The sequence below is a fragment of the Emiliania huxleyi genome, assembly GCF_000372725.1.
Source record: "Emiliania huxleyi CCMP1516 unplaced genomic scaffold EMIHUscaffold_70, whole genome shotgun sequence".
NCBI lineage: Eukaryota > Haptophyta > Isochrysidales > Noelaerhabdaceae > Emiliania > Emiliania huxleyi.
This window is the reverse complement of record NW_005196755.1, coordinates 12,911-27,650: the sequence shown is the minus strand read 5'-3', so window position 1 is coordinate 27,650 and position 14,740 is coordinate 12,911. Positions and strand designations below refer to the sequence as shown.

At 68.4% G+C, this 14,740-nt stretch overlaps 6 protein-coding genes across 6 annotated transcripts; 3 read left to right on the top strand and 3 right to left on the bottom strand.

Moving 5' to 3' along the window:
* Positions 1–77: 77 nt before the first annotated feature.
* On the top strand, positions 78–989 carry EMIHUDRAFT_216526 (hypothetical protein; the record flags this gene model as incomplete). Its single annotated transcript, XM_005761572.1, has 4 exons — positions 78–161; positions 297–383; positions 725–792; positions 869–989. 4 exons carry the CDS (start codon positions 78–80, stop codon positions 987–989), a joined length of 360 nt encoding a protein of 119 aa, XP_005761629.1.
* A 1,623-nt stretch (positions 990–2,612) lies between these two features.
* Positions 2,613–6,134, bottom strand: EMIHUDRAFT_216525 (hypothetical protein; the record flags this gene model as incomplete). The annotated part of the gene is made up of 9 exons (XM_005761571.1): positions 2,613–2,939; positions 3,041–3,457; positions 3,524–3,619; positions 3,698–3,796; positions 3,867–4,304; positions 4,417–4,756; positions 4,937–5,385; positions 5,599–5,868; positions 5,988–6,134. The coding sequence occupies 9 exons, from the start codon at positions 6,132–6,134 to the stop codon at positions 2,613–2,615; spliced, it is 2,583 nt and encodes an 860-aa protein (XP_005761628.1).
* Positions 6,135–6,720: 586 nt separating this feature from the next.
* EMIHUDRAFT_216524 (hypothetical protein) lies at positions 6,721–7,254 on the top strand (the record flags this gene model as incomplete). Its single annotated transcript, XM_005761570.1, has 1 exon — positions 6,721–7,254. One exon carries the CDS (start codon positions 6,721–6,723, stop codon positions 7,252–7,254), a length of 534 nt encoding a protein of 177 aa, XP_005761627.1.
* Positions 7,255–7,616: 362 nt separating this feature from the next.
* Positions 7,617–8,157, bottom strand: EMIHUDRAFT_216523 (hypothetical protein; the record flags this gene model as incomplete). Its single annotated transcript, XM_005761569.1, has 3 exons — positions 7,617–7,654; positions 7,775–7,946; positions 8,128–8,157. 3 exons carry the CDS (start codon positions 8,155–8,157, stop codon positions 7,617–7,619), a joined length of 240 nt encoding a protein of 79 aa, XP_005761626.1.
* A 331-nt stretch (positions 8,158–8,488) lies between these two features.
* Positions 8,489–10,116, top strand: EMIHUDRAFT_358488 (hypothetical protein). Its single transcript, XM_005761568.1, has 7 exons — positions 8,489–8,636; positions 8,739–8,869; positions 9,017–9,116; positions 9,241–9,277; positions 9,500–9,560; positions 9,767–9,828; positions 9,919–10,116. Exons 1-7 carry the CDS (start codon positions 8,517–8,519, stop codon positions 9,975–9,977), a joined length of 570 nt encoding a protein of 189 aa, XP_005761625.1. The 5' UTR covers positions 8,489–8,516; the 3' UTR covers positions 9,978–10,116.
* A 262-nt stretch (positions 10,117–10,378) lies between these two features.
* EMIHUDRAFT_216521 (hypothetical protein) lies at positions 10,379–10,984 on the bottom strand (the record flags this gene model as incomplete). Its single annotated transcript, XM_005761567.1, has 2 exons — positions 10,379–10,402; positions 10,508–10,984. The coding sequence occupies 2 exons, from the start codon at positions 10,982–10,984 to the stop codon at positions 10,379–10,381; spliced, it is 501 nt and encodes a 166-aa protein (XP_005761624.1).
* Between the last annotated feature and the right edge of the window lie 3,756 nt (positions 10,985–14,740).

Genomic DNA, 14,740 nt, shown 5'->3' with positions numbered 1-14,740 from the left:
AGCCCTGGCCGGTAGAGCTGCCGGTAGAGCTGGCTGTCGTCCACCCGTCCTCGCCCTAGGGAGAATATAGGCCTGCCATGCAAGGAGTCCGCGAGCTGCTGCAGTCTCTGGACGAAGCGGCAGCGGAGAGCGACCGGCGACGGCACGAGTGCTACGAGAGCGTCCTCTCCTCTCTGCACTGTGCACGGAGAGGCACCGTCACGCCTCTCCGCCACCACCTCCATCCTCACTCGGCTGCCGCACCACTGCACTCCACCTTCGACACCGCCTCCACCGCCTCTTCCTCCGACTCCGAGGAGCCAGACTCGGCAACTTCCCCGGACGCTCTCAGCAACTGCCGCCGAAGGCACGAGCGGAGGCGCCAGCATATCACGGCCAGCTTGGTGCCCCACTCCCCGCCCCCGTCCGCTCCTCCGACGTCGCCGCCGCCGCCGCCGCCGCCGCCGCCGCCGCCGCGGCCGCCGCCGCCGCCGCCGCCGCCGCCGCCGCCGCCGCCACCACCGCCGCCTCCCGCCCTGCCGGCGCCTCCGCCTCCGCCGCCCCGCGCCTCGGCAGCCCTCCCGTCCGCCTCCTCCGCCGGCGGGCGGTGCTCGAGCCTCGGCGACGAGGTGCTGGCGGCGGCGGAACGGGTGCACGCCGCCGTGGACACGCAGCTCTATCTCGGCTGTATCTCGGCGATATCTCGGCTAGATCTCGGCTACAGGTGCACGCCGCGGTGGAGAAGGAGCGGGCGGCGTCGCTCTTTGCGCGACGCGAGTGGTGGTACAAGGCGGTGGCTGCGGAGGGGGGGCGGTGCGACGCGTGGCGCCCGGGTCAGCCGGACCTGTCCTGGACCTGTCCTCGGCACGTCCTCGGCCTGTCCTTGCAGGTACTACTGCCTGCGGCGCGGCGCGGCGCTGCAGTTCGTCGTCGGCAAGCGGATGGTGGCGGAGCGAGCGGGCAGGCCGAGGGCCACCTCTCGTCCAGTGGGTCTGACTCCATTGCTTTGATCAGGTGGCGGAGCGAGAGACGGACCGGGGGCGGGCGGGCGCGAGAGGGGCGCCGAGGAGGGCGCTAGACGGAGAGACAGAGAGGCGCCACCCCCGCCCGCGAAAGGTCTCACAGCTGATGCGCCGTCATCCCGCCACTGGCATAGGAGGGGCTTCCTCGTCCACGATTGCGCCGCGAGGGCGCTCGAGGCGGCGGCGGAGACGCGGAGGGGAAGGCTGCCGTGCAGCCTGGTCGTGCTGCGCGTGCGGGCGAGGGGCGAGTGCGCGCCGCCGGCGACAGAGTGGCCGAGTCCTCGAGTCTTGAGAATGAAGTCTTGAGTGGTCATCTATTGGTTGCAAGGCGGCGGAGTGGCCGAGCGCGAGCGGCGCCTGGCCCTTCCTTCCGCGTCATCACTGTCGCCTAATTAATAGTCTAATTCCCTATTAATTAGCTATTAATTAGGCGCCTGGGCCTTCCGCGTCATCACCGTCGCTGGTGTGGCTCTGGAGAGGCAGCTCTGGATGGAGCAGCAGCCGACGGCGGAGCGGTGGCTGCCCCTCACCCGCCCCGGCGGTGCCCAGGGCATGTAGCATGTCCGTGACTTGTCCGGGACGTGTCCCGCAGGTGGCTGCCCACCCAACCGCCAGGGCTGTGCCGCCGCTGCGCCTTTGGCGCCGCCACGTGCGTCCACGTGCGGAACCGCGGCGTGCCTCTGCGCGGAGCTGCCTCCCCTCCCCGCGGCCGGCAGCTGCCTCCTCCGACACACCAGTGCGCGGCGACGCACGCACCGACGGTGCCGAGCCGCGGGCGGAGAAGGAGTGAGGCGGCGGTGAGGGCGGCTACCGCCGGGTTGTCCACCAAATGCTTCGCATGACCCAAACAACGACTCTCTCGCTGTCCCACTTTTCCTCGTGCAGAGTACACACGCCGTTTCAAGTGAATACACCGCGGTCGTGCGGCGATCTACGTTTGTTATTGCGTACTAGTAGACTGTAGAGAAGTGAACGGCGCTTTTACATGTTACACACATCACACTCTCGAGGCGACGGTCGGAGCACGGTGCACGGAGGACGGAGGCGTGGCGCGTGGTGTACCCCGAGCCCCTCGCGGCATAAAGGGCTCCTGCCCGAGTCCCGGTGCAGCACGGACTCGGCTGGTGAGTCGGTGGAAAGCGAGGGCCGCTGCCGATGCCGCAGGGGGTAGCGGTGTCCGGGCGTGGAGATGCGAGGGTCGCCCCCCCTTGCCCCACCACCTTGTGTGTGTGGAGACGTTTACCTTACCTTACCTTACCCCTTAAAGGTAGAGTTTTGCCACTGATCCCACTTTGCTCTACCCCGAGCCGCCACTACCGTAGGCTGCCTCCCACGCGGTTAGCGGCTTGGCAGTCTCTGCACGTGCGCGCGGCCGGCGCGTACCTCAGCAGAGTAGAGTCTAGTCTAGACTACTCTATAGAGTCTAGAGAGCAGTTACCGTAGAGTCTATACAGTTTACATTGACTATACACAGCACGTCAGCACACAATAGGCTAGACAATAGGCTGTGTCGTCGATTCGCCCGCCCCTTGCCCCAGCACTTTGTGTGTGTGGAGACGTTTACCTTACCTTACCTGTGTCGTCGCTAGCACCTCGTCGCTCCCTTGCTTCTCACACCCCATTCGTCGATCGCATTCTGCGGTGGGGCAGCACGCACTTGCGACCCACAACCTCCAGCGCGGCTGCTGAACCGCCGCTCTTGGGCAACGCCGGCTCTAGCCCCGGCTCGCTCGCATCAGCAGAGACAAGCAAGTTGGTCCACGCGCCGACCGCCTCGCCCGCCGCCCTGTGCTCGCGGTCGGGCCGCACCTCCTGCTGGTCGATGAGCAGCTGCACGAGAGACTCGGTCATCTCGACCAGCAGCCGTTCCTTGAGCTCCGAGCCGTGCGCGCTCAAGTTCGGACTCTCATTGACCTCGATCAGCCACGGCCGCAACGCCTGGCGCAACAAACGGCGATGGTCGGGAGACATCTCGGCTCTCTCCTTGCCGCATCTCGGCCGCATCGTGTCGCTTCTCGTCCGTCTTTCCCCATCCTCACCTCGTCGAGCACAAAATCGAGTCCGTAGACCTCGAACGAGCCAACGCGCGGGCTGGACCGCTCCTGCGCGCTCTGCATCGCCGCGGCGGTGATGCGACGCAGCGCCGGAAGCACGCGCCCCGCCCATGCGCCCCCGAGCCCGCGCCGCTGCAGCTCCCCCTCTAGCTCGGCCGAGCTCCAGACCTCACCAGCCACCGATGGCGCATGCAGCCCTCCGAGCCGGTGACACCAAGAGGCTGGAGTCTGCGCTAGGCCGCCCCTGCTCCCTCGCCTGGCGGCGTCGCCGGCAGCGCCTGCGTATTGCCTCTGCACACTCACATTGGTGATGTGCCCGAAACGGCTGGCGAGGTTGTCGAGCGAGAAGGGCTCCGAGCAGAAGCGGACGAGGCACTCCTCGTACATCCAGACGGAGAGCGCCTAAGGCGCAGAGGCGGGCGCGATGTCACCCGGCGGTCAGAGGCCGGCTCGTGGCAGAGATGCAACGCCGCGCGCCGCCCAGTCCGCCACGACGACCCAGCAGCGGAGGTCGAACTTGTAGCCCTGCACCAAAAAGGGTCGTTCGATGTACTTTTGAACCACCTAGAGGCGCGGAGGGGTCCGGCAAGGCTCGGGGAGGGCGCTCCGAGGTGGGTCGCGCGAAACGCCCTCATCGTCCACCCGCTGCGTCCTCCCCTCCGCAGCCACACGCGCCAGGCCGTCGTTGAAGAGGCGCATCCCAGCACCTTTCGAGCCGTAAGACGGCTTGAGAAGCCATACCTGTTGACACCGACACGTGTGCCGAGACGACTTTTACCTCCATGAGACGGCACGCTGCGCGCGTAGCCACGTTGCGCGCGCTGCCGAGGGAAGACTGTGGGTCGAGAAGCGCCACCTCCTCCAGCGCGGCCTCGGCCGCCGGGCGCAAGCCGAGCGAGGCGCCCGCTGCGCCGGGCGGGATCCTCGAGGCGCCAGAGGCAGCAAAGGTGACCATGTCGGCCTTGAGGGCGGCGGTGGTGGCCGACACGCTTGCGAGGCCATCGACACCTCTCTCGCTCTGGTTGTGGACATAGGTGCGGACGATGTCGAGTGCTGCCCGGACGAGCGGCGCCGGTGGCGGCGCAAGTGCGGCCGCTTCTGGCCGGCATGGCGAGTCTGCACTCTCGAGGAGGCGATGCAGCACCGCTGACGCAGCGGAGCGCTCAAAGTCGGCCTGGAAGGCGGCAAAGTGGCCCTCGTCGGCGAGATCGTAGGAACGAGGGAAAAAGGCGCGCGGGTCGCAGTCGGCCTATCGGTAGTCAGAGGGGTGAAAGGATGCGCCTCACTCCTCGCGAAGGGAAGGCTCCGCGTGCGCAAGCCTGCCACCGGCAGCCCACGCGTAGAGTCTCTGCGATGCCCACCTTGGTGGTGAAGTCGGTGGGATCGAAGTGGTTGCAGAGCTGGCCGAGCTGCAGCCGCTTGAAGTCGACATCGCCCGACCGGACGGTCCAGAGCAGATGCACAAACGGTGCGCTGTCTTGCCGCTCGACCTCATGCCAGCCACGCGCGCGCAGGGCGCGGGCGATCCCCGTATTCTCAGCGAAGAAGAGGAGTCCACTGCTGAGCTGGAGTTGGATGGAGGCGACCAGCGGCGCCGTGCCGCATCCGGCGCACTCGACATGCAGATGCACCCTCCCCGGCGCACCGCCCCGTACCACGGCGTGCAAGACTGAGGCGCCTCGCGCGCCGGCGGCGGTTGGCCTAGTGTGTGTAAGGTCAAGGTAGGTCAACCCGTCTTCTTGCTGGTGTGGCGTAGGGTGGGCGTTGTTCCGGCACATCCCCGTATCCTGAGATAGGCAGGTGCCTCACGGCTCTCAAGGTCGCTAGGAAGGTGGGAGTGCTCTTGCGGGTTGCCTCGTGCAGCGAGAGAGGAGCTCGCACTCGATGTCCGCGCACGATGCCTCGCCGCCGCCCTCCCTCGTCTCCGGGCGGACGGAGAGGTGCAGAGGCACGTCGCCCATCGACAGAGGGTTGCCGGCACCGTCGACGAGCCAAACCTTGACAGGACCAAAGGGGCGATCGCGCACGATGCAGCCGGTGTGCATCGTCGCTCGCAAGGAGTGAGGCGGACCCGCCGCAAGCTGCAGCGCCAGCCTGCAGCCAAGCAGCTTGCCTGTGCTCTCCCTAACTCCGACATGGCACGTCCCCACCGCCCCCTCCAGCCGCAGATAGATTTGGGTCTCGCCATCCCGCGAGGCCTGTGTGAGCAGCTCTGCGTGGACAGCGGCCGGCACAGCCGGCGCCAGGACAGACTGCGTGGTAGTCGCGCTGATAGATCCCGGCTTACGCATAGAGAGGTGATTGTGCGCCGACCCAGCAGAGCCCTCGTCCTCGTGCGTGGAGCAGGAACCGCTAACGGCTGATGGCGTGGCGCTAGCCGGCCGGCGCGCCGGCGGCCGAGCCGTGCGGGGCCCTGCCATCGGCCCTGCGGAGGCTGGCCTTGACGGTCGGCTGTGACAGGCGCCAGCGAGATGCGGGTGCGGCGAATCGGCCCAGCTCCCATGCGTGAGTGTGCGCCGCCCCTTTGGCAGCTCTGGCACTACCGCCGAGCAGTCGGCATCGCAGAGGACGGCGTTCAGCGGGCCGTGTGGGACGGGGTTGCCAAACGCGTCGACGGCCCGAAGCCCGATCGGCCCAAAAGGCTCGGAGCTGCGAGGGGCGTGGTCGGGCACGCGTGCCTCCAGCGCGTGTGGCGTAGACGCAGCCACATGGACGCGCAGCGGGCTTCCCTGCACGTGCGCCCCTTTGAGCGTCGCATGCAGCTCATAGGCACCCGCAGCCTCGGAGCCAAACGTCACCTCCAGCGGCCCCGACTTGAGTCGCCGAACTCGGGTCCACGGCTCTGCTTGCACGCCAAGCTGCGCCCCTGGCCAGGTCCCTCGCTCGCTGCCGGGAGTCTCTGCGCGCTCCTCTCGCGCGAAGCTTGGCCGACTGCGCCGAAAGCGGCTCGCTCCCTGAGGCCGAGGCGGCGCCTGCCGATGCGCCGGAGCGCTCGGCGCCTCGCGGTGGCGTAGCAAGCCGCTGGGTCGCTGCACTCGTTCTGCGGTGGCGTCGAGTGCGGGCGGTCCTGCAGCGACATCTGGCTGGTGAGCGGCCGACCATCCCACCGAGAGGAGCGACAACTGCACGGGCTGCGATGCCGCGTCCGCTTCAGAGGCTGCGTTTCCCCACGCATCATTTAGCGTGAGGTGTAGAGGCGCGCTCGGCTCGCCAGCGCGCGCCACAAGGACGGCTGCGCCCGCTTCCCGATCGAGACCATAGGGGGGTAGATCAACGGAGGAGCGTGGTGAGGCGGAGCGTGGTGAGGAGGAGTCAAGCCTAGCGCCTCCCGCCTCTAGCTCTGCCGCCAGCTCTGCCGGCGCGTGGAGGGAGCTCCTCGAGGCGACTGGCCCGCCGGCTTGAAGGCGAACCTCGACGCAAGACTGCACCCGCGCAGGCTGCTCGAGCTCTGCCTCACCGCCAGCTTTGCCAGCAAAGACGCACGTGAGGAAAAGGCGGGCAGGGCGGACCGTCCCCCCCATCGCAAGGCGCAGCTCGAGCCATCCGCTGGTGCCAGCAGTAGCATCAGCAGCAGCGGCCGCGACCCGTCTGCACCGCACGACCCGAGTAAGCGAGTCATCACCTGGCGCCTCTACGGCGTGTGCCTCGGCGCCTCGCACGTCGGGATGAATGTGGGCGAGCAGGACTCCTTCCTCGACCAGAGCTCGATCATGGGGGTCGACTACTACGGCCGCTTCTCGCTCCACGCGGCGATGCGAGTCTACCGGCGCGCGCGCGACGACTATGGCACGCCCGCCACTGGCGCCTTCCTCGGCTGGTTTGGCGCCCTCTTCGACTGGCCCGCCAACCCGGACCCGATCCGCAGCGGCGGCACCACGCGCACCAAGGCGCTCGTGTCTGGAAACCTCTACGACCCAGGCACGGCATTTGGGTGGACGGCGGCAATGCGCAAGGCCTTCCCCGACTCGGCGCTGCTCGTCTCGCAAGGCGTCGGACACATTACGGACGGCCGGCGCCGGTGGGTGGACTTCCTCGGCCGCGTGGACGGCAGGTGGGTCGACGACGTGACCGAGGATTACGCCGGCTGCCTCGAGGCGGTCACGCGCTACTGGGCGAGCGGCGAGCTCCCCGTGGACGGGCTGGTGTGCAGGGAGGGCGCACCCGTCGTGGCGGCAGAGAGGCGGACGGAGACGGAGTGAGCCGCCGCCTCTGACGTCGAAGGGGGGGGGGGGGGGGGGGGGCACGTGCCCGCCCCCGCGGGCGGCCGCCCGCCGGCGCCGCGCCGCCGCGCGCCGGCGCCGCCCCGCCGCCGGCGCCGCGCGGGCCGGTTTGCGGTTATTGCCGCGTTGGTGTGTGTGTATCAGTGATCCGGGGACAGGGTGCGGGTGCGTGATTTCACAATAAAACAACGTATTCTGGGCGGAGAACACGGCGGCGCGGCGGAGCGAGCGACCGCCCACTGCCACTCTGCACGAAAACGGCACCGCCTCTCTCGCGTTGCCCGCGAGGGTACTGGGCCGCGTTCTCCCCCCCGATGCACAGGGCGTCACTGCGGCAGGTCCTACTCCTCCTTCATCGGGATCGGCTTGACGAGCGGGTCTGCGGTGCGCGGGGGGGCGATGCACCCGCTCAAAGGCCACGCCGGCCGGCGGCGAGGGCAGGTGAGGCGAGGGGGGAGAGGGGAAGGGACGTGGGGCGAGCGGAGCGGGCGGCGCGCACGTAGCTGCATCATGTAGGTGATGAGCCACATGAGCCAGCAGCAGACGGTGGCCGTGATTATGAGCAGGTTGGTCAAGCCGCGGTCCTTTGAAAGCGTCTTTGAGAAGCACGAGCCGAGCAGCGCGACGGCGCCGGCGCCGGCAAAGGTGGCGGAGCCAAAGACAATTGTGTTCTGCGAAGGAGGAGGCGCGCGAGTGGGAATCGCGCTGCGCGCGCGTGCGGCCAAGCGGTTCGGAGCTGCGGCCGCCACGTCATGCGCCAAAGCGCGTGGCGCGCTGCGGGGCTCGCGGGCGCGGGCGGCTCGCGGCGCTGCGACCCGCTCTCGCGGCGCTCGCCAAAGAGGGGGGCGGGACAGCCAGAGGCCGAGGGGAGGCGCGCACCATTGGCGCGTCGAAGGGAGGCTTGCTGTGTCTTCTCCGGTTCTCGGCGCGGTGAAAAAAATTCGGGGCACCGCAGGTCCGCTCCGAGAAATGTTTGTCTTCACCCTGCCCAGCCCCCCTCCGTGTCGCGATGCGCTCCCCGCTCCCGTTCCCCTGTGTCCCTGATCGTCCTTACAAGATCCTGCTCGCGCAGGTGGGGACCCTGTCCTTCTCCCACCCCTTGTTTGGTGTGTCCGTTTTATTTATTTATTTATTGTCTTTGGCACCAACATATGTACCAACATCGGACACAGAAGAAGAATTCGCGTCGCTCCACACACCACTGCCGAGCCCGCCCAGGATAACGCCAGCTCTCCCTCCCTATGAGGAAAGAGAGCTACCCCTCGGACGAGAACGGCGCGCCGCTCGACACGCCCGAGTGGCGGAATGCAGACAGCATCCGCGACACCGCCTCCCCAAAGGACCCGCCGATCGTCGCGGCGGTGCGCCAATTGGCCTCATTCGTCTCAACCAAACCCCTGTTTTGCCCGGACCGGCGGCGGCGGGATCCTCCGACTCGGGCTCTGCCCGCCCTTCCACCACAGGTGCGCGTCTGGGACACAACACCGGAGCAGCTCGAGGCTGCGCTCGCGGCGGCCGGTGCAGACTTGGCGGGCGAGGTGAACCGGCCGGACCGGTTCGGCTTCACGCCCCTGATGCTCGCAGTCAAGAGCAAGTAGCGCCCGGAAGCCGTCGCAGGGGCGGGGAGAGGGCGGGAGGCCCGAGCCGCTCTCCTCTCGCCGTAGGCAGAGCCGCGCCTCGAGCAACCAAACAAGCGGCTGCGGCGCCGCTCCCCGACCCCTCGCCGGACGCCTGCTCGCAGGCAGCCGGGTCTGGTCGACAAGCTGCTGGAGGTGGAGGGCGTGCAGCTGGACGCGCAGAGCAAGCGCGGCTTCTCCGCCCTGATGATCGCCGCGTGGAAGGTGCGGCCGTGGGCTTGAGGACCCTTCCCGGACCCTTCCCGGACCTGTCTCGGACCCGTCTCGGACCCGTCTCGGACCCTCCTCGGCCCTCCTCGGACCCTCCTCGGCCCCTGCCTGGCCTCAGGCGGACGACGCGACGATCGACAAGCTCGTCGCCAAGGGCGACAGCCCTACTCAACTACCATTCATCACCACTTGTCAGCTCTGTTCCATGGGAGAGAGCAGCTCTGTTCCACGGGCGGGAGCAAATCTCTCTCTCTCAACTAGCCTTCATCAGCCCCAGTCAGCTCTGTTCCAACGGAGAGAGCAGCGGCTGCTCCGCCGCTAGTCGTAGCGCCAGACGCCTCAAAGCCCGACCGCTTCCCGCCCCCGCTGCCGCTCAGGCGCGGACTTGAGCTTGCGAGACGGCGGGGCGAGGAACGCGTGGGGCGTGGCGCACGACTGGCGCGCGGGCGGCGAGATTGCCCGAGATCGCACGAGATCGCACGAGATTGCAGCAGATTGACCGAGACTGCCGGGCCGGGGGACTGGAGCGGCGGGCGGCGGGGCGGCAGGCGCGGGGCCGCTCGCCTCCGCGGCGCCGCGGCTGACTGCCGCTACTCACTGCCGCCGGCTCCACCCCTCCCTCTTCCTCCTGCCGTGTGGTGCAGGCACAACGAGGGTACGCTCGACTGCCTCGGCAGGCACGGCCTCACCTTCACCAGCCACGGAGGCGAGGCTCCGGCTCCCCGCCCGACCCCCTCCCTCCCCGCGCCCCCGAGCCAACCCCACCCGTTCCCGGCCTCCTCTCCTTGACGTCCAGGCACCTCCGTCGCCTTCCCGCCCGCGCCAAAGTGGAGGCCAGGCGAGGCGTGGGACTGACTCGTCCAACTGACCCGTCCGACTGACCCGCGGGACTGACCCGCGGGACTGGAGCGCAGCGCAGGGTGACTGTGTTCGTAGGTCTATTTTGTCCGAACACCCGCAAGACACGCATGCCGAATAAAAGTACATTTAACTCCTCACCGCCCGTGCACGCACCGCGAGAGCGAAACCTCAAACCAATCCAAGCGACCGCCGTGCCGCTGGCGGCGACCGCGCACCCCACCGGGCCTCTCCACCGTGGTCTATCTCCCACTGGCGCGTCCATTCGTCGCGCTGGCCGCCTGCCGCAATGAGGGAGCAGGTAGCAGGGTCTGCGGCGCGGGGCGGCGGATGCTCTCGCGGCCTGCGGCGCCTAGATTCAACCTCGACGACTGTGAGTGGCTCTCACGCTGCCTCTCTTAGAGGTCGGTGGCGCGCCCCAGCTGCGCAGCCAGGCTGGCCATCCGCGCTTGAGCCACCGCAGGAGCGCGCCGTCAGCCTGTTCGCACCACGGCGGTGTGAACAGCTGCTTCACAGCCGTGGCTCACCGGCGTGCCCGCCCCCCTCTCCGCCTCCGCGTCCGACGCGCCGGTGGTGGCCGAGGTGAGGTCAGACTCACATCCCTTCTCGCCGACTCGCGCCGTCTCGGGCGGCGGCGGCGTTGGCGGCGGAGGGGGCGCTCCACCCGCCGAGGAGCGCCAGTTCAGCTCCGACGTCTCGATCGCCACGCTGCTGCCTCGGGACGACGCCGCAGACGTCCTCGCCGAGTCGGCGGGCAGAGCGGCGGCGGCGGAGTGGGCGGCGAGCTGGGCTCTGGACTCGTCGACCTGCTGCCGGAGGATGGGCATCGCGCGCTGCAGGAAGGCGACATGCAGCCGCGCGGTGCGGCCCTCTGCTGCGCCCTCGGCAGGCAGATCGTCGAGGCAGGCCTCGACGACGGAGGCGAGGGCCGCGACGCAGCCGATCATCTGAGCCTGGCCCTGCCGCAAGCGGGCGTTCTCCGCACGCAGGCGCTCCAGTTCCATCCGAGAAGAGACGGACTGTCGGCCGCCGTGTCCTACCTTTGGCTTTCTTTGTTTTTTTAAAGGGGGGTTGCTGGAGAATCTTGCTGTGTCCCAGTCGTTGGTCGGACTGTGTTTCGCCTTCCCATCAATCAATCAATTGCTGTTCTTTAAGAGCTATCCTTCGACGAGAGACGAGAGAGATTTTTAGCAATACCGAACAACTCTAACACGTTGGAATGCGGAGATAGTAACTGCTCTCTGTAGTGCTCCCATCTCCACTTCTTCTCAGGTCATACATCATACTGACCTGGGGGGGGCGTTGGAATGCGGAGCTCTTCGCACTCTCTAGGGGTTGGAGCGATGTCTCGCTCCACTAGTACCTCGCACTTTCGTACTCTCTGTTTGTCCTGCGTGACACTTGTGCCTCCACACTGTCCATCCAGTGTGACGAATTCAGTGTGACTCATCGTGTCACGCACGCCGATGCGGCTCGTTTAGTTGTTCGTCGGCGGCTTCCAGCTCTCTTTCTGTTCTGTTTTTGCACTAGCACTAGCATGGGAGGCAGAGGGATGGGGGGAGGGGGGGGCAGAGGTAAGGTGGGGTGAGACTGGGGAGGACCTCAGAGGTCCTCCATGGGGGTGGGGTCCGGCCCGAAAAGGTCAAAGCCCTTGGTGCCGGTCCCGCCATCGCCGCCGACGCCGTCGCCCTCGTCCGCCTTGGAGGCGGGGGTCGTCGGGCGGGGCGCCTCGCCCGTCGCGAACCTGCCGCCGAACACGGCGTCGGCCGGCGCCGAGGCGCCGGCAGCCGTGATCAGGTCGGCGACCTTTCGGTCCCTGCAGGCCGCATCAATTTTGCCGCCCCGGGACGGCTCGTAGTCTAGAGCTCGTTGGCGAGCCAGTCCCGGGCGACCTTCGTCGCCACGGAGCCCAGAGGGACCGTGGCGTATACACCAGGTCGCCGAACCCGCTGCCCCCCTCGGGAGGCAGCGAGTACTCTAGGCGACCTGAATATTGGACCCGCGTCTAGGTTCCCAAACACGGCCAAAAGAATTTTCTTGAGTCCCACCGAACCGTCTACAGCTCGCCGTTGACAGAGATGACAACCCTCAGAGAGAGTTACATTCTACATCATGGCTCCTCCAGAGTGATCGAGACGCGTGGCGCCCACGTCCGACTCCTCCTGCTCCTCCCCCCTCCGCCCCCCTCCTCCTCCTCCTCCTCGGAAGACGACGTGGACGAGTCATCCCCGACGAGTCGCAAGCTCGCATCGCCGCCAATTACGCGCATCGCACCCGCTGCCTCCGCACGGGACGCGGCATCGGATGGCAAAGCAGCGCCAGGAGCCGGCGCCGAGAGCGGCGGCGGAGCACTGCAAGCGGCCGCCGTCGTGCACGAGTGGGGCTGGCCACTCTGCGCAGCAGACGATGACGGAGGCTCGGCAGCCCGCGAGACCTGCAGGCCATGCAGCAGGAAACTGTCGAGCGAGAGAGCGGCGGGCACCTTCGACCTCCGCCGCGCCGTCTGTTGACCGGGGAGCGGCGACGCCGGCGGTGGCGAGGCGCGGTCGGAGCTAGTGGCGTTGTGGCCGAGCGCTGGCAACGCAATGCCGGACGCCGCGCGTGGCAAGTCGGAACGGCGCTGGCCGTGGCCGAGGAGGCGCCCCAGGGACGGCGACGGGGAGATCGCAACCTTGAAAGCGTCGCTGAGGAGATGACGCAACGTGCTCTCGCCCAGCTGCTGGCTGACGACGCGCAGCAGCACGCGGCAGAGCGCGAGCATCACCTCAGGCTCCGACCTCTCGAGCAAAGCGCGGCGCCGGTGTGGCAAGCGCAGCAAGCGGCAGAACGAGACCGATCGTGCGACAAGACGGAGAGGCGCCGCCTCCGCCGCCTCGCCGCCCGGCAAGGCCCCGAGCGAAAGGTCACCGAGAAAGACTCCTGGGCCTCGCACCTTGGCGAGCCGGCGTTGAGCCGCGCCGCCGCCGCCCCCGCCGTGGCCGCCGCCGCCCCCGCTGCCGCCTCCGGCACTCTCCCCACCGGCTTGGGTGCTCGCAAACAAGGCGACCCAGCCCGAGTCAAGAATGTAGAGGGCCTCGTCGTCGTCGCACCGGCTGCCGCTACCAGATATGTCGTGGTCGGGCGGCACCAGAGCGATGTCGAGGTGATCAAAGAGGCCTGCGCGCAAGGGACCGCACCAAATGAGAGCGCCGCCGGTGCTGTGAACAAGCGGTGCTGTGAACAAGCTACCGCCGGTGCTGTGAACAAGCTAGCTGTGAACAAGCTAGCTTTCAACTCCATTCCAGCCGGGGCGGGCCGGCGGGCGGCGCTGCCTGCCAGCTCGGGGGCGCGGTGGAGGTTCGTCATGCTCGCGCCGAAGCGCGCGCGGAGCTGCTCCAGCAGCGCGGGCGCCAGTCTCGCTCGCGCCTCGTCCGGCGAGAAGTTCGCTCTGCCGCCGCCCCCCGCCTAGAAGGTTCCAAGAAGGTTCCAAGAAGGTTCCTAGAGAAGTTGGCCCTGCCGCCGCCCCCCGCCGGCGGTGCGTACGGCGAACGCGGCGGCAGCGGCGAGCGGCGGTGCCGTTCGAGCAAGGCTGCCTCGACCCTCTCCAGCGCGAGGTCGAGGGTGGAGTAGGACTCGAACCGCTCAAACTCGGACCACCGGCCGGCCTCCCCTTCCGACAGGAGCGGGGCGTGCCGGCCGAGGGCGGCGAGGCAGGTCGAGTTGGCGCCTGCCACGAGCAGCCGCGCGGCGGGGCAGAGGCTCGCCGCCTCGAAGAGGGCGCTGACCGAAGTCGCGTCGACGGCAGGGCACTGCGCAAAGTCGAGGACGAGGTAGCCGAGCTCGAGCTGCTCACTGTCGTGGAGGCAGCCGCCGAGGCGGCGCAGGTGCTCGTCAACAACCTAGACACACGCGCGAGGGGAGTGTGAGGCACGATCCGCACACGAGCCGCTGGACTGCCGCTCCCCTCCTCCTCACCTCGACCAGCGACGCGCACGAGCCGAAGTAGAGCACGCCGAAGAGGTGAACGACCAGCGCCGACGCGCCGACGGCGTCGAGCAGCCGCGCGTCCTCCGCCGGCCTCGCCTACCCTCCGGGCCAGAACGAGCTGACCACGACGGGATCGGACAGCCGTGCGCCCTCTCGGCCGACCGCGCCACGTTCGAGCGCTCGAGCGAGGAGGTCGCGGTTTGCAGCACGCCGGAGTGCGCAGAGTACTCGAGCACGAAGAGAGCGGCGGTGAGGAGGACCCCGAGGAGCACCGCCGGCGCCATGCCAACGGACGCCGTGGTGGCGACATGCAGCAGCACGAGGGAGAAGTGGGTCGGCGGGAGGCGCACCTACCAGTCGTGAAAACAAGAGTGGTGAGATTGATCAGGGCTGGGGGGGGGGGGAGGGGGGGAGGGGAGGGCGCCCCGGGGACCCCGGGGGGGGGGGGGGGCCCGGGACCCCCCAAGGGGGGTTGGGCCTCGGAAAACCTCGGGGCATTTTGGAAACTTTTGGGTCGTTTCGCGCCCAAACGTCGGAAAAAATGTCCGCCAAGAGGTCCAGGCCCTTTTGCCCCACCATGGCCGCAAAGGCCACCGCGGGGAGGGCGGTGACCGGCCCCAAACCCCAGGCGAACAACAGGAGCGGCAGGAACCCCCCCCCCGCGGGGAGGTGCAGGCTTCCCCTGGCCCCCAAGGAATGCCCGGTCCCCCTCCCCGGGAAATTTGGCGTCCCCCTCCCCCCCAAGGGCGACCCGAGGAGGTGCGCCACCCCCATTGCCTACCCCCTTGGGGGGG

Coding starts and splice junctions, on each gene's coding strand:
- EMIHUDRAFT_358488 (XM_005761568.1), top strand. CDS start 8,517: ATGAGGAAAGAGAGCTACCCCTCGGACGAGAACGGCGCGCCGCTCGAC. Junction 8,870..9,016: donor ATGCTCGCAGTCAAGAGCAA/GTAGCGCCCGGA, acceptor GCCTGCTCGCAG/GCAGCCGGGTCTGGTCGACA. Junction 9,117..9,240: donor TGATGATCGCCGCGTGGAAG/GTGCGGCCGTGG, acceptor GCCTGGCCTCAG/GCGGACGACGCGACGATCGA.